Source organism: Camelus bactrianus, chromosome 9 (genome assembly GCF_048773025.1).
Source record: "Camelus bactrianus isolate YW-2024 breed Bactrian camel chromosome 9, ASM4877302v1, whole genome shotgun sequence".
Classification (NCBI taxonomy): domain Eukaryota; kingdom Metazoa; phylum Chordata; class Mammalia; order Artiodactyla; family Camelidae; genus Camelus; species Camelus bactrianus.
The window spans coordinates 4,909,455-4,935,684 of NC_133547.1; the positions used below are offsets into that span (position 1 = coordinate 4,909,455).

The following is a 26,230-nucleotide window of genomic DNA, read 5'->3' on the forward strand; positions in this document are numbered from 1 at the left end:
GAGTCCGCGGCTATGGACGAAGGTCTATTGGCTCTCGTCGGCCGCCATCCTTCCAGCGTCCGAGGGTCCTAACACCTGCGGGGGTTGATCGCCGGGCTACGGACTCTAAAGCAAAGTGTTTAGAACTGTGGTTCCGTGGTTTGGTCCAACGGTGAAGACGGAGGTCATCCGTCAGGTCAGTATCGGGTTCCAAGCGTGTTTCTGGGCCAGGGAAAGTGCGTTGGGGTGTTCTGTGGTGGTTGTCCCAGCCTGCGTAGTGGTCGGTGTTGGGGCAAGCGAGCGGTAGACCTCGCTCGGTGATGCATGTTGGGGGATCCGACTGGGGATGTGTGCTCAGAGTTCCCCCACGTTGGGGGAGAGCTCACGGGATTCCTTGTTGGGGCGAACACTTGGAAGGTCTTTTTTGCAGAGTAGCGTCTGGAATGTCTGTGGCTCGGGGAGTTGGGAGTCTCCGCGTTGGGGACACCGTTTGGGGAGCTTACCGCATGTTTAGTTTTAGAGTTGGGGTTTCTGGTCCTCTTGTGTTCCATGTTTACTGTATGTTCCTATTGAAATACGTTTTCAGGTTTATCCCGACCCAAGTAATGACACCTCCATCCTCCTAATACTCCTCCAGAAAATGACTCGTTAAAATTTGTATATTTCATTTTTAGTATTGGGATCAGGTGTGTAGGTATTGTTATAACTTTATACATTTTTAATCTAACATCCTGTTATACCATTTCCGTATTACAAACTCTTTGGAAGGGTTCTTTCTTTCTTTTTTAACTGCTGCAGGTATGTTCCATCAAGTGAATGTTTTAATTTCAGTAAGACTGATGTAGGTCTGTTTTTTGGGGGGGAGTGGGGAGAGAAGGAATTAGGTTTGTTTATTTGTTTATTAACGGAGGTACTGGGGATTGAACCCAGGACCTCATGCATGCTAAGCACGCCGGCTACCACTGAGCTATACCCTACCCACTGATGTAGGCACTGCACTTTCAGGAACGTGCAGATTTCCTTTAACTCAAGTTTTTTGTTGTTATTTCTTTGACGAGCTATGATTTTTTTTTGTATGTGTCTTGGACATGTTTTATGATGTTTATTTGTGAATAGTTTACACTTTTGTTCTAATTGTAAATGATGTTTTTCCCCCATGTAAACTTACTCCCTCTTTTTTGTTTCTTCTAATTTTATGTAATGCACAAGAGCAAAAATTTAAAAGATACACTTATTTTTTCACCTCATGCTACTTAGTAGCTTCATATTGATTTCTTTATGTTTTCCAGTTGAGCATTTTTGTCATCTGCCAACAGTTTTGGCCAGCCAGCTGGTGTGTGGACTGGAGTAAGAAGAAGCTGCTTCTGCCTCTGACTTGGGTAGGTTAATCTCTGAGTCAGACTTCTCAGTTGTGAAAAAAGCTTTCATAATTTCCTTAACATAGTTGTTAGGAAGATTAAATGAGCAAATGTTGTCATTTAAGTACAAAATGTAGTGCCTGACACATAGTATAGTTTGAAAAAATGGTAGTTGTACTTTATCAAGTTATTCTTTCTCAGAGACTTCCCCCAACCCCATTAGTAAGATGTAATTGACATATAACATTCTGTAAATTTAAAGTGTACAACCTGTTGATTTGATACATTTACATATTGCATCTACGTCATGTCCCATAATTAGCATTTCTTTTTTGTGATGAGAACATTGAAGATCTACTCTTTTTTATCAATTTTCCAGTATATAATACAGTGTTATTAACCATAATCACTATGCTGTACATTAGATTCCCCTCAAAGGCTTTTTAATTTCATTTTCATTTATAATTTCTTTCTGTCTCTTCAAAGTTTTCTTTGATTTATGTTGCTAGATTTCTGACTGTCTTATATTCTTGGAAGAAACCTTACTTGTTCTTTTAAGATAGGGCTGGATTATGTTTCCTGATATTTTATTTAGTATTTGTGCATCTAGGAAGGAAAAGATGTCTTGGATTTGCTTCAGAATAATCCAGTGGTGTAGAAGGAGAGGATAGCTCATTGGAAGAGTACCTGCCTAGCATGCACAGGGGTCTGGGTTCAATCCCCAGGACCTCCACTTAAATAAGTAAACCTAATTACTTCCTCCCCTTAAAAAGAAAAAGAAAAAGAAAAAAATCCAGTGGTGGAGGGGGAGTGAGTGGTGGTGTAGATAAAACAAAATTAGATTTGAGTTGATAATTACCGAAGTCACATATTAGATACATGGAGTATGATTTTATACTGCTCTTTTGTGTGTGTGCATGAGGTTTAATTATACTGTTTCTTCTTTTGCTTGACATTTTTCATATTAAGAATTTTAAAGTTTTTTGGTGAAAATTTATAAGCGAAACTGATCTATACTTTTCTTTAAAAGTTTTTTCCAAATATAACACTAAAAATTAAAAAAAAAAAATTACAACACCCTGGTAGCCCCAACCTCATCCTCATCTCCTCTCTCCTCTCCACAGGCAGTTATTATCCTAAAAACATCATATTAAATTTGCCTGATTGTTAACTTTATATAAATGGAATCATACAGTACATGTTCTTTTGTATCTGATTTCTTTGGTTCAACATTCTGTTGTGAAATTTATCTAAGTTATTGCAAATAGCAGTAGATGGGTTTTTCATTGCTGTGTAGCGTTCTGTTGTATGAGTATACCCCAGTTTACTTACCCATTCTGCTGTTTATAGACATTTGGGTTGTTACTGGCTTGGGGCTATTATGAATAATGCTTAAATGAACAGTTTGTAATGCATCTTGCTGCTGTTGGGTATACACTTAGTGGAATTCCTAAAGTGTAAAGTATGCTAGATACGAGGAGAAATGACAAATGCTCAGTCACAGTGGGAATCCTTCTTAACGTGCCTCTCTCCGTAATGGAGACCAAGGAGACAAAAAGCTAGAAGGCTATAGATTTACAGGAGCCAGCAGACTTTTTCTGGCCTTTCTGTAAAGAAGTAAATAGTAAATATTTTAAGCTCTCTGAGCCCAGTGGTCTTCTTTCTGTGCCTGCTCATCTCTGCCACCATAACATGAAAGTAGTATAGAGAATACATAAACAGATGGGTGTGCCTGTGTTCCAGTAAAACATTATTTACAAAAACAGGTCACCAGCCCACCATAGTGCTGACCCTTGAAAGATGAACAAACATGATTAACAAACTTGACCAATATGAAACATTCCACCCAACAGGTTTTCTCACATGCCTGTAGGACATTGATAAAAAGTTATATGGCAGACCATAAAGCAAGTCTAAACAAATTTCAAATGATCGAAATCATACAGGCTGTTTTCTCTAACTACAGTGGAATTAAGCTCTGAAGCAATGCCAAAACAGTATGTAGAATATCCCCAATTGTTTGGCAAGTATCTCATATACCTCTAAATAACCCATGAATCAAAAAAAAAATTACAGTGGAAGTGTTCGAATTGCATTTTTAACTGAGATATAGTTGACTGAATGTATATTTAATTTAAAATAACAAAATAAATTTAAGTATTTTATTTAAATAGAGAAATAAAATTTATAAATAAACAAATATTCCTTCCAAAAGCAAACATGGCTATTGATGTACAGTGACTTGGCAACACCTTTAATTTAACTTTAGTTGGAGTTTTTTTTAATTTAAAATTTAAAAATGTAAACTTCCAGTTGTAATTGAAAATATCCTGTGCTTATTGAAAAAGCTGTAAAATTCACATCCTAATATATCGGACCAGCCATAATAATTATTAACATTGCTGTATTTCCTTTTGTGAGTGTGTGTATACACACACTCACATATGTACCCACAGATACAGGTGTGTTGCTTTGCTTTTGCAGAAATATAGAATTGTATTATACATAATGAGTAGAAATGTGCCTTGTCCACCGAGTTGTATATTATGGCCATTTTTTACTTAAGTTTGTTAAGATATGAAATTAATGTAGTATTCCATGAGATGGATTATAGCTGTTCATTCAGTGAATCTTGCATTAGTGGACCTAAACATATATTTTGTGTACCTTACATATGTTTTTGCTCACTTTGCCACTATTCCAAGCCTATTACAGGTTTAAAACAAAAGCAATACCAAGTTTTACGAACTGGTTTTTCAATATCAATGTAGGCTTTCCTCCTCTAACCTATTATTTATTAGCTACTCTTGGCCGCCAACCAGGCATCCATTTTCCCTTTGTTAAGAAAATACCTATTTTATTTCGGAGATGTGGGGCCTTCTATTAGAGTGAGTCCCTATGGCAAGAGAGAGCTGTGGTCCCAGGCTCTCATAGCTGAATTTGCTCTTGCATCCAGAGGCTCCATTCTGCGGGAACAAGACATTTTCTGCAATAGAAGGAGAGGGTTCCTTGCTTGGGAGATCATCGTTCCAGAAGCAGCCTGACCTGAGATACCTGACCGCAACTTTGGGGCAGGCCCGGAGAGATAGAAGACAGAGCACACCTTAGAGTTGCTAGCCCTTTCTTAAGAACTGGAGAAAATGACCAAAGTCCAGGTGAGGTTTGTTTTAATCTGTTTTATCTTTTGTTTCCCAGTGAATTGCTGGAAGCTTCTAAAAAACAGTCTGCTGAAAGGAGACAGTGTATACTGATAGAAATCAGGATCTGTTGGAAAATAAATTTAGGCTATACTCTTAAAATCAAGGCAAATTCAGAAACGAGATACGTAGGCTCTAGGGTCTGTATGAAGTTCTTAAGGCTGGAGCCCAGGTAAGTGGCTGTGTAAGACCCTGTGGGGTGCCGAAGCTCTGAGCCTGAGTCTGCTTTTCTTGGCAGCCATTATAGCAGGAAGCATGTGAGACGTTACGTGATTTGCATTGTCTGTGATTGCAAATCAGTATTCAGGGGAAGAAAACATTTCATTGCTCTTGGATCTTAAGAAATTTCTTTTATAGTTACCAAGGGGAAAGGGTGGGGAGGGATAAGTTAGGGGTTGGGGATTAACACACACATATCAGTGTATAAACAACAAGGACCTCCTGAATAGCACAGGGAACTGTGTTCCATTTCTTGTAATAACACCTAATGGGAAAGCATCAGAAAAGAAAATATACATATGTATGTATATGTATAACTGAATCCCTTTGCTGTATACCTGAAACTATCATGTAAATCAACCACACTCAATAAAAAAAATTTTTTTTAATTTCTTTTGCTAGTTCTTCAAAGAGGTTTTGTGATAGACAGTATCCTCATTATCAGTCTTGTAATAAAGGCATACGATGTCCTTGGGCCTTTCCTTACTGGGCTCCCCAGGGTGGGCCACGCGGGTCACTCCAAAGCAGAACTCAGCTGAGTAAGTTTCTCTGAAAGGAGAATGCCTTGACATGGAGCCTTCTGGAAGTCTGACTTTACCCAAGAAGAAAGCCTGTTTTACCCAGTGGAATGGATGGGCTGTTTGACCTTTGAGTGGTCCTCCATGAAGAAGAATTCTCTCAACCAGATTTTTGGGATTGATTTTCAGGAGACAGCTAAAAGTTCCATTTTTTGAGAGCAGCTTGGTGTGCAGATATGCCTTCCCAACCCCAGGTCCAAAAAATGAGGCCAGAGCCAATTATTCTTGTTTGGGTCTTTGTGTTTTTAATTACTCTAATGATACATGGTTTTATTTGCATGCAAGATATTCAAGTTACGGCAACCCACAGGGTCTTAAATAGTCACTTACCTAGGCTGCAGTCTTAAGAACTGTACGGGCCGGTGGCGGGTAGAGCTCAGTGGTAGAGCATGTGTGCTTGGCATGCATGAGGTCCTGGGTTCAACCCCCAGTGCCCTGTTGAGAAAAAGAAAAAATTAAATTTACAATTTTAAAAAATGTTTTTTAAAAAGCAAAAACAAAATACAATAAAAATAAATATCATTATTAAAAAAAAAAGAACTTTGTATGACCCCTGGAGCCTGCATATCTCACTTCTGAATTTGCCTTGATTTTAAGATTATAGCCTAAACTTGTTTTCCAGTAAGTATTTCCAAGATATTGTAGCAAACAGAAGTCTTGGCACCAAAAGAGAATATCCCCTTTTACCTTTTTCTTGCTGAATTCCCACCCAAAGGGTAACAAATGTTAATAGTTTGGGTCTCCCACCATTCTCTCTCTATAATTGACAAGTGGTAAAACGTATGTATATTTATATTTACATTAATTTACATATACATTTATATATGTATACATATGTATACTTAGACTGTATTACTAAGGTTTTTATGTATATTATATATTATTATATATATTATGAAGATTTTTCACATTTCTGGGCTCATACTATATATACAATTTGGGGACTTGATTTTTTTTCATTTAAGAGAATGCCTTGGGGGAAAGGTATAGATCAAATGGTAGAGCATATGCTTAGCATGCACAAGGTCCAGGGTTCAATCCCAGTACCTCCTCTAAAAATAAATAAATAAAAATCCAATCCCCCCCTAAAAAAAGAGAATGCCTTGAAGATCACTGATACCAGTATGTTTAAATATACCCCATTGATTTTAATGTTTGCACAGTTTTTCATAGCATAGAGATACAGCACACCCTGTCTGCTTATGGCAAACATTTAAATTACTGATAGATTTTTCACTGTTATAAACAAAGACATTCTTACTGCACAGTGCTTTTTACATCTGTGTAAATACTATTTTAGCACTTTTTTAGTCAGAGAGGGACTAGCTGGTAGACTTCCACAGGGCTGTGGTTTGGATGTTTGTGTGCCTCCCAAATTCAGGTGTTGAATCTGAACCCCCAAAGCTGAGGGCATTAGGAGATGGGGCCTTTGGGAGGTGTGTAGGTCATGAGGGTGAGGCCTTCGTGAATAGGATTAGTGTTCTTACAAAAGAGAATACGTGGCAGGGGTAGGGGGTGGCTGTAGCTCAGTGGTAGAGCCCGTGCTTGACATGCACGAGGTCCTGGGTTCAATCCCCAGTATCTTCATCGAAAAGGAGAGAATGCACGTCTGTCACCCGTCCACGTGAGAACAGTGAGAAGGTGCCCACTGAGCCAGGAAGCAGGCCCGCACCAGAACGCGGCCATGCCTTGATCTCCGACTTCCCAGCCTCCACAGCTGTGAGAAATAAATTTGTTTTCATAAACCACCCGATCTGTGGTATTTTCTTGTAACAACCAGGGTGGACTAAGACACATGGTCCGTGGTGAGTGAACTAGTCACCGCGTGCACTGTTTATCCGGGAGAGAATGGTCCGAATGTGTCCCTGTCCATCCTTCCCCCATCATCTGTCCCGCCTCCGATTACACCGGGGTTTGTCATCACAGGGATCGTTGTCATTCGAGGACGTGGCTGTGGGTTTCACCTGGGAGGAGTGGCAGCTACTGGATGCATCCCAGAAGGACCTGTACAGGGATGTCATGTTGGAGAACTACTACAACGTCGTGTCAGTAGGTAAGGAGAGGGCAGGGTCAGGCCACCCAAGATGGCTGTTCTCTTGCTCTCTGAGCATCCCCTGCTCGACCTGTGCCTGCTTCCCCTGCACTCTACTCACCTGACTGACCTTCCTGCATACCTGCCCCTCCCCCAGCTGATGACTGTTCTAACTTTAGATCAGAACATCTCCACTGTGATGGCTTATCAAACGGGCGGTGAGGGGCGTGCCCCTCTCCTGGTTTCCCTGGTAACCAGTGAGCCAACCTGATGTCAGTTCCCCCTATAACTGGTACCCTCACAACTGCTGCCATGTCCTGCCCACCGTCCACCGCACACGGTGAGGGTCTCGCTCCAGGACCTTGCTTCAGACGTGTAAGGTCCCCTAATCCATTAAACCACTGATGTCGCTGTTGCTGACTCCGGGCTCTTTCTTTGGTCTTCAAGCTGGGCCAGTACAGGGCTTGTAGGTCTGCTGGGTGCAGCCTGACAGGCAGCGTCACTGTCAGATGCTTTTTCTTTTCTCACTCAGTGAAATGTTTAGGGCCCCTGGAATATTTCATGAGCTGGACTAAAAGCACCATAGGTCCTAGGGTGTGTGCTCTCCCTTTCCGAGTTAAAGGGTTTTATTTACCAAAGTACAAATGATGTCGTCCCTGAAAGATAACTTTCTCCAGCTTTCTCATGGGTTCCCCAGGCTCAGATGTTCAATGCCAAGTGTTCCATGACTTCCCGTTTACAGGACATCAAGCTACCAAACCAGATTCACTGTTTCAGTGGGAGCGCAGACGACCACCGTGGAGAGCAGAGGGAGCAGTCCCTAGGCACACCTGTCCAGGTGAGTGAGTGAAAACCGAGGAAATGGGGAGAAAGGACACTAAACTTCCAGTGCACCAGTGGAGGGCTGACACTCTCAGAATGTTGCCTGGAGAACTTCCCTTCCACCCACTGGTGACCCAGAAACCTAACACCTTCCTGCATGTTCTTTATTAGGGCTGTTCTTCTTTGCCTGCTGTTAAAGCATGATGTCTTCCCCTTTTTATTGGGGGTGGGGTAATTAGATTTATTTATTTACTTATTTATTTTAATGAAGGTACTGGGGATTGAACCCAGGACCTCATGCATGCTAAGTACACACTCTACCCCCTGAGCTATACCCTCCCCACCTTGTCTTCCTTTTTTAGATTTTCTGGCTCTGACTGCAGTTTGTCTCATCCGGGACCTGCTGTCTTATCCGGTTCCATTCCTCCCAGCAGGCTCACTTATGCCTTCTCCTTTTTCTTCTTCTCACGTCCTGTTCTCCACCTGACTTGCTCTGAGATAACCCCTCACGACCCACACAGATCGCAGTGCACTCAGCACCGCTCCTTCCTTCTGCCCCTTGTGAAAAGGCTGATGATCCACTTCACCCTCGTGCATCTGAGAACCACACGCCTCGTCTCTCAGGGCACCTCTGTCTCCTAATTCACCTTTTGTTTCCCCAGCTTTCAGGTTCTGTTTTTGTTTTTGTTTTTGTTTTTGTTTTTGTTTTAATCTTCTGTTGAAAGTTGAATTCATTCTCAAGGCCTAAACTTTCTGTTCTCTGCTGGAGAGCCCCAGATTGACCCCAGCTACTGTCTAATCTGCCCTCTAATCCTCTGCGTGTTACCAGCCACCAGGGCTGCTGTGACGCCCTGTGATGTCCTGCTTCCTGTGTGTGAAACTGGACCTTCCTCCCAGATACCATCTTCACCATCATAGTGTGTTTCTATAGATAGCAAAGATGTAGGCTTCCTGCACACTGACAGGCATCCCCAAGTTAACAGCTCTCTTTCTATAGTCTAATCTGCCCTCTAATCTTGTATTTTGCTGGCACCTGAGATAATTGTCCTATGAAACCCTTTTTCCTTCAGCCTCATGAAGGAGGTCATTGTCCTCCTGGTGAATCCTTTTACTTCCCGTGCCTTTTATTGAGGTTTTGCCGTACAGCTCTACACCCCAGTGCCTGGTCACCTTCCGGTTGCCTCGAGTCTTTCCTTTCACTCTGCCGTGTTATTTCTAAAGGTCTGTGCTGTTCCTATCAAATTTTGTTGTTTTGCAAAGGCCTTTTGGAGATTCCACAATCAATTCCCGCCTTCCAAGGAGGCCACTATGATACAGACTTGTTTTGCCCCAGTTGCTGCATCTGTTGGCTGATTCCAGTTTTTTACTTTTAGCTCCTTTTGAGGTTATGGTTGTATTTCTCTGTGGGTGGAGGGCGTGCAGGCAGTGGGACTTGATGAGAAAATGTGAAGCTTGCTGATGTTTAATAAGGGCTGAGGTCCCGAAGAAGACATTTGCTCCTGGACCAGGTCACTCATGTATAAAGAGCTATGACCCACGGGTGGGCTACTTAAATTTAAATTTAATTAACATTAAGTAAAAGTAACAAGTTATTTCTGCAGTTACTTTAAGTGCTCAACAGCCATACACATGGCTACCATATTGGAAAACACAGATATAGAACATTTCCATCACTGCAGAAAGTTTTATTGAACAGCTCTATATACAGTTACAGTATGATTAAAGAAAGTGGTATTTCCACCAGTTGGTACACAGGACATGAGTAGATGGCCCAGGGACTTGTTTTAAAATTTCAGATAGATACATGTACGTTTGGATGTATTGGGTCCTCTGAAGTTGTATCATCCCGATATAGACAGTTGGAGTATTAACTGGAGTATTACAATTAAATAGGTGATTGGTGTTTTAGGAAAGTTTAATTTTGGTGTGTAGTTGGCATGAGAGGGGAAGATTTAGTGACAAGGCGATTATTGAGTATTTTAGCTCAGTAATCTTGGCATTAGATGCCGTGGATCCTACGTTCTGGTTCAATGTGATCCTACATTCCAGCTCCATCCCTTTGTTACTAAAACCCATGTCGTTTGTTTGTTTGATCAGCATAGATATGGTTTGATATCTCTAGACGGGCTTTTCATAATCCCTGCACATCCCTCTCCCCAAACTCTAAAACTTGGGAGTGCATGAAGCGACTTGTCCTGGGCCTTCCTCTTTCTCTATTCATTCTTAAATTAGCTCATATAGTTTCATGCAGTCCAAATATTTAAGTAATATGTATAAACACATGACTTAAAATTGTTACCTAGAGTCTAGAACTTTCTCCACACTCATAGATCCAATTGAGTACATCATACTCTCTCTTGAATGGATTAGTCATCCCAAACATGACATCCACCTCAAAACGGAGCACTTGATTCCCCACAAACGCCACACCTGTGTCTTTACTCTTCCCCATTTATTAAATGGCACCAGCTTCTAGATGGATGCTTAAGCCACATATTGAGGACTAACCCTTGATTCTTCACTCTTCTGCCTCCAGCATTGGTTCTGCTGGTGAGTCTTGTCTTTCCCTCCACTACACTTGTCCTTTCCGCTTCCATCCTAGGAATTTTGTTTTTGTACATTTTTTTCTTCTCCATGGTAGTCATCCAGGCTGAAGCTACTGTTACCTCTTGCCTGCACTCTGCCGTAGCCTCCTGTGTGTTTTCTCAACAATTTCATTTCTCCAAGCCATTCTCCATAGGAGTCGTGTGACCTTTTGGAAATATCCATTCAAAACCGCTTGTATTCCTGCCAAAAAAAGTTTTGGTGGCTTGGTTCTTAGTATAAAATCTGATTTTTGACAAAGTCTTGCTACAAGATCTATATGCTCTCATTCTACCTGCCTTTGTTCTTAGCATAAAATCGAGTTTTTAACAGTCTTTCTATCAAATCTCTATGCTCTCAATTCTACCTGCCTTTCTAAACTTAACTATCTCTACTTCCTTCAAGCTCAGGATGGTCCCAGATACGCCAGCCTCCCTTAACATTTCCTGATCACGCTGAAGTTTTCGCCGCCTTTGGGTTTTTGCATTGGTTGGTCCCTCTTTGTGGAATAGTCTTCATCTAGTTATTTGCACAGCGTTGCTCACTCTTTTATCCTATGATGTCAGCTTAACTTCTTTTCTCTTGAGGATGACTGCTTTATCTAAGACTGAATTACCACTGCTGTGTCACCTCCTTCATCCCGCTTTTCACGATCTGTCATTTTCTTCCTTCTTTGCTAACCTCTTGGTTGTTGCTGCCTCTCTCTTTCTCTCTTGTTGCTAGAATGGCAGCTCCATGGAGATAGAATATATCAGTCACACTCTAGTGACATACTAATTCTGATATTCTAATATGATAGTGTGACATCTTCCCAAACACCAACCGATTCAGTGTTTATTGAATCCATCCCCTCTACCTTCTTTTGTTGTATTCCAGTCACAGTGTGGTTCTGTGTCTGCTTCTGTCCCCACTTTGCATGGTCCTCTTTGGAAAGAAGCCCGGGTTATATTTCTTCATTGTAGGCTATCCATCATTGTTTCTGAAGTAGCTGTTTTACAATATTGTCAACTTTTTCACAGAGCATAGGATCCATTTCTATAGGGTACGTTTCTCTTAGACTGAGATCTTATAAGAGATAGCCCAAACCACGGCATTTTTATACCTTTTTCCCCCCTAAAACTATCATGAGTATTTTCATTGTTCTTTTTCCTAGAAGAAATGTGGGAGCTTGACCATATGCAATGGCACCCAGAAAACCAAAATGGGATTAAAACTGTGGACAGATATCAGCAAAGTTATGCACTTGGAAATAATGTCGATGTATGCAAAAGTCTGGTTCCTTTAACACAAAGACACAATAAGTTTGGCTCACATTGTAAACATTTGAAATCACATTTAGGTTTTGTTACTGAGAATAGAAGACATGCAGGAAAGAATTCTGATGAGTTTAGCGGATATGGGAAATCATCTCACTACGTCCAGCATGATAAAACTCTTACTGGTATTAAATACCATGGTTGTGTTAAACCCAGTAGCACTAAACCACAGCTCAGTGACCATCAAAAAACTTATCCAGGAAAGAAACCACATCAGTGCAGTGAGTGCGGGAAAGCTTTCTCCAGGAAGGCACAGCTCGTTAGACATCAGAGAACTGAAAGAGGAGAGAAACCCCACAGATGCAACGAATGTGGGAAAACGTTCATGAGGAAGATTCAGCTCACCGAGCATCAGAGAACTCATACGGGAGAGAAACCCCACGAATGTACCGAATGTGGAAAAGCCTTTTCCAGGAAGTCACAGCTCATGGTACATCAGAGAACTCACACGGGAGAGAAACCCTATGAGTGCGGCGAATGTGGGAAAGCCTTCAGCCGGAAGTGCCGGCTCAGTAGACATCAGCGATCTCACACTGGAGAGAAGCTCTACGGATGCAGTGTGTGTGGGAAAGCCTTTTCCCAGAAGGCCTACCTCATTGCACATCAGAGACTTCACACAGGAGAGAAGCCTTATGAATGCAGTGAATGTGGGAGAACCTTCTTTTTTAAGTCAGACCTGACCAAGCATCAGAGAATTCATACGGGAGAGAAACCTTACGAATGCAGTGACTGTGAAAAAGCCTTCCGAAGCAAGTCCAAGCTCATTCAGCATCAGCGAACTCACACTGGAGAGAGACCGTATGCCTGTGGTGAATGTGGCAAAGCCTTTGCCCACATGTCCGTCCTCATCAAACATAAGAAAACTCATATGAGAGAGAAAGCTCTCAATTCATTGAAGGTGGAGAAACCTTCCTCGGGGAGTCATAGCTCTTTATACATGAGTGACCTGGTCCAGGAGCAAAAGGCTATGAACACAGTGCCTGCAGAAATGTCTTCTTTGGAAACTCAGCCCTCGTTAAACATCGGCGAGCTCCTCGGGGCCAGAAACGTAGTGATTGTGCAGCAGCCTTTTCCACGAAGTCAAGCCTCAGTAGCTAATCGGGAATTTACACAGGGAGCGAACCTTGCAGGTGCAATGAATGTGACAACCCCTTCAGTAATAAATTATGTCTTATATGTCACAGATATCGCATAGGAAAAAAACAATTCTCCAGTACCGGAAGCGTGGAAAAGCCTTTAGCGTGAATCCGCCCCACGTCCGTTATGTGTCGGCTCACTTAGGACAGAAATGCCGTGGATGCAGTGGTGGCGGAGGATGCCCCTGCGAGGGTCAGACTTGGTAAGTACCTGTCAGATCACATTGCCCAGAAGTGCAGCCGCTGGGGGAAGCCTTTGCCTGGAGGTGGCATCACGGTTGCTATCACAGAATTCTCACAGGACCACAACCTTAGGAGGGAATGCGATCTCTTTCAGTGATAAGTTGTACCTTATCACTTGTCAGAGAAGCACAGAAAGACGACTCTAGAGGCACTAGATGTGGAACACGTGTTCACCAACGTGGAAGAACTCGTAGAAAAGAGAACCCCACTGAATGCAAAAAGAAAAAAAGAAACATCTATCATTAAACGAATTCTTGTATCACCGTTTTACCTTGAGAAAGTGGGAAAGACTTCTCTAATAATGGAAATCATCTTGGACACCAGGAATTGCATGATGTAGTAGAAACCTGAGAATATAATGAATATAGAAGTACAGCTGTATTAGTTTCTTATGGATGCTGCAACAAATTACCACAAATACGGTGTCTCAGAACAACACAGTGTATTATTCTGGAGCCTGAAGTCCAAAATGCATCTCACTGGTCTAAAAGCAAGGCTGTTGGCAGGGCTGCATTTCTTTTTGGAGGCTCTTGAGGAGAACCTGTTTCTTGGCTTTTCCAGCTTCTAGAAGCTGCCCAGATTCCCTGGCTTGTGGCCCCTTTCCTTCCTCAAAGCCAGCAATAGCAGGTCAACTCTTTCATCAGTCTGACACTCATTTTTCGACTTCCTTCATCCACACTCAAGGACCCTTGTGATTATAGTGGGCCTACCCACATAATCCAGGATAATCTCCCTATCTTAAAATCAGCTAATTAGCAGCTTTAACTCCATCTGCTACCTTGTATCCTCTTTGCCTTATAATTTAACAGGTCCTGGAGACTGGGATGTAGACATCTTTGGGAGGCCATTATTCTGCCTACTGGAGACCACCCTTTGGCACCCAGTGATCTGTGTCCATCCCACGTGCCCAATGCATTCACCCTGTCCCAATATCTCTGAATGGCTCAACCCATTACAGCCCCAACCCAGAGTCCAAAGTCTCACCTAAAATTCATCAGCTCAGCAGCACCCAATCTCATCATCTAGGTCAAGTATCGGTGAGGCTCTGAGTATAATCCATCCCGAGGCACAATTTCTCTGAACCTCTAAAACTCTTCATATAAGAAACAACTTATATGGTCCTAACATACTTAGTTCCCTCTTCTACCTTAATTCCCCTTTACCATGCAGTGTGATATACAGATTCTGACAATTAGGACATAAACATCTTTGGACTTGACATTATTTCGCCTACCACAAAAACATGAGACTTCAGAGAATTTACAGTTTGATAAATTCCTACCTAGCCCTTAAGTAAATTTGGGAAAGCGTGTTTCCGGAGAAAGAATTATCTAAAGTAATTATGAACTAAATACATTAACATTTTTTCTTTAATCAGAGAACCCTACACTGAGTGTTAGATATGAACACTGCACAATGTTCTTGAAATGTATAAATCAGATTATCAGCACAGGAAGAGAACTCTTAAATGTCCTAAAGGAACATGAGATTTGTGCTGCTGGAACTGCTGCCAGACCAACGTTTGCATCTAACTATGAAACTGTATAGATTTATATATCTGCATATATCACGATGCACCTAAATACTGACCAGTGTTTTCACAGCCAATTCTAACAACTCCTTTTTCTTCAACAGGATAACATATATATCCTCCCACCTTCAATAACTGAAAAAAAAAATAAAATAGACAAAATGTGTGAATGGACTGTTTTCAGGTGTTGGGTAAGAGGGAGCTCAGAACAGCTGTCTGTGAGAGAGAGAACACAAATGAAGCGAACCTTGTGGTTGCCTCCAGCTTACTGCCTGGAGAGCTTCTGTTCTGCTGCATAGGGAGGGGGAACCCCAAAAGATCTCAGCAGCCTCCCTGAATTCAGACAGGGTTTTGAATTTGGAGAATTCAAGGTGGCTCCAGTCCATGGGACAGATGACAGGAAAGGAGAGGGCTGTATCCAGAGTGAGTGGGTTCCACAGTTCTGTAGTGTTCCCCGCCAGGTTTATAAGTTGCAATCACTATATGTGAGGAAATTCCCCAGCCTGGAGAAAGAACCGCTGGAAACAGACAGGCAGAGCCATCCTTGGAGCTTGCACAGAGTTGAGAGTTGTTTGTGTTTCCACCAGCTGGAATGGAAACACCTACCACCCAGAGGATCACAGCGGAACTTGAGAAGAGTGTTGCCTCAGTGGGTGGCTTCCGTTGGATCTAGACTAAAGGCTGCTCCGAACCGTCCTTCCAAAGCACTGATGCAAACCACTAAAAGAACCAAACTTTCTAAGTAACTTAACTGCTTCCCAGAACAAAACCCAGTAGTAGTCAAAGGAATAGGAAGCAATCCATCAACCAGTCATGTAAAATTCGAAGCATCTGGCATCTAATCAAAACCTACCCAGGTATGCAAAGCAGCAGGAAAACAGGACCCATAAATATGAAGGAAAGTCAACAGAGACGCACAAGTGGCACAGGGCATACAATTAGTGCAAAATGGTGTTAAAACGTTACTGTAAATATTCTGTATGCTCAGAAAGGTTACATCAAGGGGATTACAAAAAGTACAATTTACTGTGAGGCGCTCTCCCCATGACAGAGGGGCAGATGAGGCCATTCCAGGTGCCGGAGCCCCTGTCCCCAGGGTGTTCAGCCTCCCAGGAAGGGACCAGAAGGAAGCTGCTGCTGCCAGTGAGGACCCGGTCCCATGAGGAGGAGAACCGAGCGCAGCCAAACTGGAGGAGTGTCGTTCGGCCTTTGACTTGCCCCCTCCTTTCCCTGGGGGCTGGTGCCTGTGCTGCGCTGCTCTGTCTGGGAGGCACGGTTTAGGGTACGTTACCTTCCTGGTTAGGGGCTGGTGCGCCTTGGATGTTTGGTCACCGTGGTGGTTTCTGGGACACACCGTTCGTGCATCTCCTGCCATTTTTCCCTACATGAGTGAATTCTACTTGGGTACAGTGGTGGTCAAAGGAGGGTACCTGCCAGAACCCCAACCGAAGGCTGCTGCAGTTTCTGTCTGCGCCGTGTGAGGGAGTTAGTTCTGCCTGGGTCGATTCTGAGCCCATCTAGTGCTCAGCTCCGGCCAGGTCAGACCTCGTGGGTCTGCCCTGCTGTGTGGCCTGGGTGAGTGATGGCTCCAGGAACTCCTTTGCTGTGTGGGACATCCTCCTCCTTCCACCTTCATCCCTCCTGCTCTAGGGGGCCAGGTGGATCCTGTGTTGGGGACCTGGGAGGGGAATTTTAGTGTGTCCTATGGGATGTCCAGCCCTATAGCCTCTTCTTACCAGCTCTGTTACCATGAACAGAAAACTTCTAGAACACTCTCTGCCATGCAGTGCCTTGAGGACTAAGTGAACAACTTTTAAATAGTATTATTATTAGCAATGGGAAGATGATTTAGGACAAAAGAAATTTGATTTGCATACTTTAGAACCTACAACCCTAGTTTTAAGATTTACAGATTCCACCCACTTCATCTTTTTTTTTTTTGATATTGATGTATATATAATCTGTTTACAGTGTTGCGTTAATTTCTGGTGTACAGCATAGCATTTCAGTTATACATGTGTATATATGTATATATATTCCTTTTCACATTTTCTTCATTATAAGTTATTACAAGGTGTTGAATTGTAGGTCCCTGTGCTATATAGTAGGACCTTATTTATCTGTTTTATCTATAGCAGTTAGTCTGTCAATCCCCCCAACTCCCGATTTATCCCTCCCCCACAGCACCTTTCCCCCCTGGTAACCACAACTTTGTTTTCTATGTCTGTGAGTCTGTTTTTTTTTTTTTTTTATAAGTAAGTTCATTTGTGTCATTTTTTTAGATTCCACATGTAAGTGATATCAATATGGTATTTGTCTTTTTCTGTCTGACATACTTCACTTAGTTTGATAATCTCTAGGTCCATCCATGTCGCTGCACCCAGTTTGTCTTGATTTCCAGGCTAGAACTTGGGCTTCTAGATTCTAGAACCTTCTAGACCTCAGAGAAATAGAGAGTCAGCCACTCCACCACAAGTTGCCCAGTGCTGATCTTGTTCAGGGGAGCAACTGACTCTCTCTTTGTGTCTATGCTTAGGGGTGGAGGTAGAGACTAGAAATTCATAGGTCGTATATGGGCTGATTCGTCTGATCTCTGGGGGCTCCTTTTGCCAGTCCCAGCCTTGTGCTTTTAAGAATTTGTCCTTCATCAAAAAAGAGGAGTTGAGTAATTGTTAAAATTCTAAAAGCCAGGCCCTTCTCTGAATGTCTCCTTTACCCTTGATCAGAGATCTTCTGTCAGATGTTCAGAACCCAAAAAGACAACAGAGTAGACCGTACCCTAGAAATGTTGGTCATTTTCTAAGAATGGGAGAAAACGACCGAGGAAGGCCCTGATGAGTTTTTCTCTGTTTCTCTATTTTGCCTTTCTTCCTCCTGAATTTACAGAGGCTTATAAAAATAACTATTAAATGGAAACATGCATGTTCCTAAATTCAGAATTTGAGAAAAAATAAACCATAAAATTGAGATTAGGACAAAGGTAGAATGGGGAAATGTAGGCCATAGTGTTCAAATAAAAGGAATACTGGTGAATACATGTGTAAGAATTTATGATGTATTTAAATTGAATTACAAGTTGTTTTTGAGGGGTGGAGGTATACCTCAGTGGTAGGGTGCGTGCTTAGCATATGCAAGGTCCTGGGTTCAATCCCCATTACCTCCATTAAAAGAAAAATGTTTTTAATGTTTTTGGTATCAATAATGTGTTAGTTTTCTGTTGGTGCTGAAACGAATTCTCACCAACTCTTAGCATCTTAAAACACTGCCAATGTATTATTTCACAGTCCCTTAAATCAGAAGTTTGAGTGGGCGTGGCTGGTTTCCCTGCTCTCTTCTTCTTGAGATTGAAATCACAGTACTGGCCAACAAAGTGCTGGCGAGAATCCACTTCCAAGCTTATGCAGGTTGTAGGTAGAAACCATTCTCTTGTGACTGTAAGACTGAGATCATTGTTTCTTCGCTGGCTGTCAGCTGAGGGGTCAATCTTTTCTCCTAGAGGCTGCCTCCTTTCCTTTTGACGCTTTCCATGTGATCCCCCTCCAGCAGGCGTTTGAGTTCCTCTTGTACTTCAGATCTCTTCAGCTTCCCTTTCTGACACATATCTGACTGTCTCTTCCTTTAAACTAGTATGTGACTGCACTGGGCCCACCGATAATTCAGGTTAATCTCCCTATCTTGTGGTCAGGTTATTAGTAACCTTGATCACATCTCCAGACTCCCTTCACAGCACTTCCAAAATTAATGTTTGTTTGACCAATTAAGGGACAGGAATCTGGAGGGGCATCTTTAGAACTGTATCTATGTGTCTGCAAATGGTCACAGAAGTGCTGCGACTATTGATTTTGGGTTACAGAGGAATTTTAGTAGGTGGTGAATTCACAATAGATCCATAAATAATGAGGATTGACTCTATTTTTAAAATTTTCTTCTGGTTTATATACATCTAAGTGGTCATTTCAATAATATCTTATTCCTTCTCCATATTTAAGATAGCTTATTTCTCAATATATTAAATATTTATATTGAATATTCCTATTAATATTCAGTGCTGATAATTCCTGCACGTGTAGTCATTTCATGTCTGATTCTATTCTTTGTTCTATCTGTTGGAAAATGTTCAAGATAAAAGCTCTTTGAGGACAGATACTTGCTGTGTTTATATGTTAGCACTTAGTTCTCTACCTTTTAAATAGACGTTAAAAATGGTTTTCAGAGATTACTATCTTAGGGATGTCTTACATGTAGAATTTAATCAGTATGCCTTACAAAAACTTCTAATTTTACTGGATTAGGTGTTCAGTCGCCAGATGGATTTAATGGCACTTTACTTCTTTCCAATGAAAACTGTTACAGAGATATAGCCTTTGTAACTAATGGTGAAAACAACCAGAAGGTGTATCTGTAGGTCTTCTTCTCATCAGAAATGATCATCACAAATTGAAGAAGAACGTGTGGTAATTGCAGGGATTAATGTCACCTGAGGATGTGTCGGTGGACTTTACCTAGGAGGAGTGGCAGCTACCAGGACGTGATGTCGGAGAATTACAGCAACCTGTGACACCAGTTAAGGATGACTGCCCTGCGTCACTCAGAGAGCACAGCCAGTAGGCTTCCCCCTTCCAGCTCCCCTGGCTTCCAAAGAGCTTCCAGATCCTGGACTTGAGCTTCTAGACAGATGCTCATTCCCTCTTCTGTTCCCAGATGGAACTTAATGTGCTTTCTCCTTCATTAGATCTTTAATCTGCCCAGGTGCTAGTGTGTCAGTTCAGGAGACGTTCTGTGCTCTTCCTAGACATCCCCCACCAAGTCCGTGATAAGTGTCCAGGTCTTTGTCGTTTCCCATGAACCGGCTGTCAAGCTTCCAAACCAGATATGATCCTTAATTTCAAGCATGGCGAGGAGCCATGGAGAGTAGCAGATGAAATGCAGTGTCCGTGCTTCTCAGGTGAGTGAGCAACTGAGGAGCAGCAGGATGGGAGACCTTGAAAGTAAAGCAGTTGGCCATGAAGGGTTGACCCTTCCAAGTGTGTTTAACAAGGCTAAAACTTGAAAGGTCATTACCAATACCTGAATTCTTGGTGAGGCTCTCCTGCTTGCTGTTTCAAGAAAAAAAGTGCCTTTCTCTCTTTTTCGGATTGATTCATTGTTCAGTAGAACGTTGTTTTCTTGGCAGCATCCAGACTTCTTCCTTTTCCTCTACTTCCTCTTCGGCAGTGTCACTTCCTGTTTTCTCCACATCTCCTGTTTTTACCTCTTTTACCGGATCAAATAATGTAACAAGTCTTCTGGTTAATACAGCAGCACCTTTTATCCTGGGTAAGGATATCTGGTCCACTGTCCAGGTGGACTTCTGTGAGCCAGGTGAGAATGAATCCAAGCAAGCTAGTAGGTGGGAACGCTGACCACAGTGGTGGTCTCTAAATATGATATTAGAGCTTTGGGAAAGTTCATTGTCTGTTCCTGCAGAATTAATTAGAGAAGAAAAAATCAGTAAGAGCAGTTAACTACGCTTACCTTGAAGTGAGAAGTGGAAGGTCCTTCATTCTAACCTGCCTCCCCAGATATTCATTCAAGACTTAACTCGGCATCTTTTCTTTGTCCTCATTGTTTGTGCCTGATGGATGGGTTTTCTCCATTCTCTGGGCATCTTTTAAAGTCTTCAGGGTTGGAAAGCACGAAGCTGCATCCCTGCCTATTTCTATCACTTGTTCCCAGTGTGATTTCATTAAATTTCATGGCCTTAACAATACTGTTTATATACTGATGACCCAAATTTCTGTCTACAGGCCAGACCTTCCCTTATCCTCATACAGTCACCTGGATATTTCATTTCTTCACTTGGGGAGCTAACAGCTACCTCAGATTTCATGTCACTTTTGGTTCCTCTTTTCACTCCCACCACAGATACAATCCATCAGCAAGTCTAGTCTGTCTCCTTATCACGTCCTGAGGGTCTCCACTCTTTTCTGTAACTATGGTTTTCACTCAAGCCTCAATGTCCATTATTTTTTGCCAAAATTATTATAGTTTTCTTGAAAATACTCTTACTTCTTTAATCTTGCTTCTCTCTGTTCTCCACGTAATAGCCAGATTATTATTTTTATTGTATTTTTTTTATTTATTTATAAACAGTAGCTAAGGAAACTCAGTGTTTCCAGCTTCTCACCCACAAAGGTCATGACCATAAAGATAAACTTCAGAAACATCTGGATTTTTAAAAAGATAAGGTTTTGACTGTTACCTGGGCAGAAAAAAAGGTGTTTGGAAGAGAAACCATCATATAGAAAGAGCAGTCTTCTGAGTTGGAGGGTGGAGGGAAAGAGCTAAAGTATAATCTAAGTGATTTAATTTGGGTGGTGAGTATATGGGGGGTTCACTGTACCATCTCTACATTTGTGTATGTTTGAATTTTTTCTTTTTAAGTGTTACACTATTGCAGGAACAATTTTAAATTAAAAACAAGTCTATACCAAAAAAAGTAAGAAAAATGCTATAAGACATAGCAGATCATTACCAATTTTCACAACCACAGTCCACAAGCCTAAAAACAGCATCTATGTCACAATATTTAAAACCTGGTCCGTGTGATGACTGATACACATACACAAAGGATGACAGTTCTAAAGTGAAAATTGGGACATGTCATCTCCCTCGTACTGTTATTTTGAATGGCATCCGGTTATTATTAATATAACACCCAAATTCCTTCCAGGATTCTCGTGCATGTGAGCATTTCCTGACTCCTGCCTGCATTTTTGTTTACTTCTTTGTTTGAAGTATAACACAGGAAAGTATACAGATAAAAGTATACTGCGCAGTTAATTTTTGCAGTTAGCACACTGTGTAACCAGCGTCTAGATCAAGAATACCAGAGCACAGAGGGGAAGCTATAGCTCAGGGGTAGAGCACATGCTTAGCATGCACGAGGTCCTGGGTTCAATCCCCAGTACCTCCATTAAAAATTAATAATTAACCCCCACACCAAAAAAAAAATATATATATATATACATACACACACATACTTACATACACATACACCAGAGCACCGTGCAGGATGCTGTTGTGTGAAAATAAAACAATTCATTCTGCATTCAGGCCATTATGAGTAGTGCACCTGCATAGCTTTATATAAATGTCTTCCTTTATTTTCTGTTTTTTTCCCTTTGAAAATGTTTATTTCTAAACAGTGAAATCCCAAAACTATATACAAATTTCATGCACATTGTTTTTGCAGATTTCCATAGGTGGCGATATTTTACCACATTTGCTTTATCATAGTCTGCCTAATCTGTCGTTACACACACACACACACAGTTTTTCTGAGATTTTTACCCCTAAATACTTAAGTGTGTATTTCCTAGAAATACGGGCATTTTAAAACCATAAATAGAATACAGATTATCAAAATCAGGATGTTGATATTGACACAGAACTGTCATCCAATCTACAGAGCTTACTCAAATTTTACTGATTGTCTCGCTAATATTTTTTATAGTAAATGAGAGAAAAAAACCTTCTCTGGACCTCTCCTTGTTATCTTGCCCTTTCTGTTGTGGGCAACTCTGGCTTTCATCTAGCAGTCAGAGCTCGCTAATTATGACTCAACTCCTTTAGGTGAGAAACCACATGCATACAATGAAAGTGCGACGAATGCTTGGAAACCACTTAAGACCATGCCTCGGAGAACTCACGCAGGAAAGACATCCCACGAATGCCGAGATTGTAAGAGAGCATTTCCCAGTAAGTTAAAGCTAATTACTCATCAGGAAACTCACACAGGAGAGAGACCCTACGGATGCGGTGAATGTCAGAGAGCCTTCGTTACAGAGGCAGCGCTCACCTATCATCAGAATACCTGTCACAGAGAAGGGAAATCCTACAGATGCAGTAAATGTGGGAAAGCTTTTCCTTGGAAGTCAAAACTCATTTTACATCATAAGACTCATTCAGGAGAGAGACCTTTCAGATGCAGAGTATGTGATAAAGCCTTCATGGTTAGGACGCATCTCACTGCACATCAGAGAAATCACACAGGAGAGAAACCATACGAATGCTCAGATTGTGGGAAAGCCTTCTCAAAAAAGGCTCAGCTCCTGATTCATCAGCGAATTCACACAGGAGAGAGACCCTATGGATGCAGTGAATGTCAGAGAGCCTTCATTACAAAGTCAGCTCTCACCTATCATCAGAAAACCCGACACAGAGAAGGGAAATCCTATGGATGCAGTAAATGTGGGAAAACTTTTCCTTGGAAGTCAAAACTCATTTTACACCAGAGGACTCACTCAGGAGAGAGACCTTTCAGATGCAGAGCATGTGATAAAGCCTTCATGGTTAGGACGCATCTCACTGCACATCAGAGAACTCACACAGGAGAGAAACCATACGAATGCTCAGGCTGTAAGAAAGCCTTCGCAAAAAAGGCTCAGCTCTTGATTCATCAGCGACTTCACACAGGAGAGAGACCCTATGGATGCAGTGAATGTCAACAGGCCTTCATCCAGAAGTCAGATCTCAGTAATCATAAGAAAACTCATCACGCAGAAGGGAAATCCCATGAATGCAGTGAATGTGGGAAGGTTTTGTCCTCAAAGTCAACGCTCACTATACATCGGAGAACCCATACAGGCGAGAGACCCTTCAGATGCAGTGTATGCGATAAAGCCTTCACATCAAAGGCACACCTCACTGTACATGAGAGAACTCACACAGGAGAGAGACCCTATGGATGCTTGAATTGTGAGAAAGCCTTCTCCACTAAGGCACATCTCATGATTCATCAGCGAATTCACACAGGTGAGAGGCCGTATGGGTGTGACGAGTGTCAGCAAGCCTTCATCCAGAAGTCGGGTCTCACCAACCATCTGCAGAATTGTCATGCCCGAGTGAAATCGTATGGATGCCGTGAATGCGGGAAGGTTCTGTCGTGTAAGTCGACTCTGGTGATTCATCAGAGAACCCACACAGGCGAGAGACCGTTCAAGTGCAGTGTGTGTGATAAAGCCTTCACAGCTAAATCCTACCTCACTGTACATCAGAGAATCCACACAGGAGAGAAACCGTATGAATGCCGTGATTGCAAGAAAGCATTTGCGACTCTGTCAACTCTGATTGGTCACCGGAGAACTCACACAGGAGAGAGGCCCTATGGATGCAGTGAATGTCCAAAAGCCTTCCTTCGGAAGTCAGCCCTAGTTAGTCATCAGCAAACGCAGCACCCAGGAAAATCCTCTACCTGATGACCATGGGAATGTAAGAAAGCTCTTTTGATTAATCTTACCTGCTCAGAGAATTCATACAGAATAGAAATGCTATGTGTGTTGTAATTACAGTAGACTCTTGTAGGAAGGAAACCTTAGATGTGGAATGAAAGTTGTACGTCTTCCATCTGAAGACATCCTCTCATTATACCTTAGGGATCTCACCAAAAAAGAAACATACATGCAGTTGTCAAAAGACTTTATTTGAGAGGCACAGGTTATGCGTTTAGGAGGTGACAACCTGCGGATGCAGGGAAGGTGGGAAATTATTATTTTTCAAGTCATGTTTGTTATGCATTAGGGTATTCATCCAAGAGAGGGACCCTACAGTTGCAGTGAATGCCATCAAGCTGGGGGAAATTACATCTCATTGTACACAAAAATAAAAATTTCAGGAATGTGGAGCATTCCCTAGAAAGTTAAAACTCTTTGAACATCTTGTATAGGGGAGAGAGATCCATTAGACGCAGTGAATGTGACAGAATCTTGCCAGTTAATGCGTATCTTCCTTACATCAGCAAACTCATGTAGAAGGAAAGCCGTAGTAAATGAAGTATATCCTTCATCTGGATGTCACAGATCATCCACAAACTCATGTAACAGGTAAATCTTTGAAACGGAATGAGGAACACTTTTGAAAGTGACATATTGAACAGCAGGTACTTAATTCAGGAGAAACTCCAATGGCTATAGTTAAAGTCTTCCTTTGGCCACAAAACTCACTGCACAGCAAGAAAGAAACACCACGAGTTGCAGTGATTGTTTAAAATGGTTTACTTACAATTCACAGAACTCCTTAATTGCCCGCTAACTCACAAAGTAGAAAGACCCTATTCTCAGACAAGGGAATAATTTCTAGATTCAGTGAAGGTATAAAATCCTTAAGGAATCATATCTTTTTTCTACTCCAGTGAACTCATATATCACAGAAATATTGTGATTATAGTCACGATCTGTGGAAGATTGGATATCATTAACCGCCATAGGCTCTTTTAAAAAAATTTTTTTGTATTGAAGTATAGTTGGTTTATAATGTGCTAATTTCTGGTGTACAGCATAGTGGTTCAGATATATATATAGATATATACACACACACTCCTTTTCATATTTTTGCATTATAGGCTATCACAAGGTATTGAATATAGTTCTCTGTGCTCATAAGCTCTTAAAACTAGAAACAGTTTGCTCCACACAGAGCTTTTATGAATACAGTGAATGTGGCAAAAAGCATCAATGGTAAATGATAATTTATTTTTGTATTTCATGGATTTATTTCTTCATATCTGACTGTATCTTAAATTGTGACACATGTTACAGTTGATGGAATGTCATCATTTCATTATTAAGGGCTTTTCTACAAGTGATGGTGTTCTAGATTTGAGTCATTAAGTAAACTTGGAAACTATATATAGAATGAAATAATTTTATAAGGGCTTAGCATAATTGTTTTAGAGAATATCCTACTATAAATATTAGGCATTTTCACTACAAATACAATACTGTTTGAATATACAAAAACAATCAGAACAGGATCAGATGAGTGTCAACCAAGGTTTGTCGTGGTTATGTTGTGGACTACACTACATAACATGGACTTTATGTACTTAATTTTTATTTTCGGAATTTACAGGAAGGAATGTAATTTTTAGGGTTTAATAAATTCTCAGCATAGGCACAGAGTGGTGAGTAATATAATCTAATATAAATAGAACTGTTCTATTTCCTTATCAATTAAAATGCCTTGTAATATGTAATTTGACTCATGAAGTCATATCCCACATGGGTTTGTTTTCCTCAATTTTGTTTTTATTGTCTTTTGTAATCTATCTGCCAACTGTGATGGGCCATCACTTCTCGAAGCCTACATTTTTCTGGAGCCTTATTTTTTAAATATCCAAAGATGATAAAAGATTTACAATAAATAATAAAACAAAGCAGCACATGAGACTGAAGGAGGGAAAAAGATGGGATTACAT

At 41.4% G+C, this 26,230-nt stretch overlaps 1 protein-coding gene, 1 long non-coding RNA gene and 1 other non-coding gene across 7 annotated transcripts in view; 2 read left to right on the plus strand and 1 right to left on the minus strand.

Moving 5' to 3' along the window:
- ZNF577 (zinc finger protein 577) lies at window positions 1-26,017 on the plus strand. 5 transcript variants are annotated; one of them, XR_006720169.2, is made up of 7 exons: window positions 2-175; window positions 1,269-1,358; window positions 4,294-4,492; window positions 7,258-7,384; window positions 8,106-8,201; window positions 11,922-13,423; window positions 22,609-22,735. XR_006720169.2 is itself a non-coding variant. In XM_074371009.1 (6 exons), exons 3-6 carry the CDS (start codon window positions 4,478-4,480, stop codon window positions 24,231-24,233), a joined length of 1,863 nt encoding a protein of 620 aa, XP_074227110.1. In that variant the 5' UTR covers window positions 1-175; window positions 1,269-1,358; window positions 4,294-4,477; the 3' UTR covers window positions 24,234-26,017. The 5 variants fall into 5 exon arrangements, 4 of the variants coding, with proteins under 4 accessions (XP_074227110.1, XP_045362822.1, XP_010967739.1 ...); XM_074371009.1 differs by lacking the exon at window positions 11,922-13,423 and having other exon boundaries at window positions 1-175; window positions 22,609-26,017; XM_045506866.2 differs by lacking the exon at window positions 22,609-22,735 and having other exon boundaries at window positions 1-175; window positions 11,925-15,164.
- Window positions 6,843-6,918, plus strand: TRNAV-GAC (transfer RNA valine (anticodon GAC)). The gene has a single exon. It is a non-coding gene; the product is annotated as a tRNA-Val (tRNA).
- Window positions 18,036-26,230, minus strand: part of LOC123612918 (uncharacterized) — a 20,695-nt gene continuing 12,500 nt past the window's right edge. The window contains exon 3 of the long non-coding RNA XR_006720203.2: window positions 18,036-20,454. This is a non-coding gene — a long non-coding RNA (uncharacterized LOC123612918). The remainder of the gene's footprint in view (window positions 20,455-26,230) is intronic.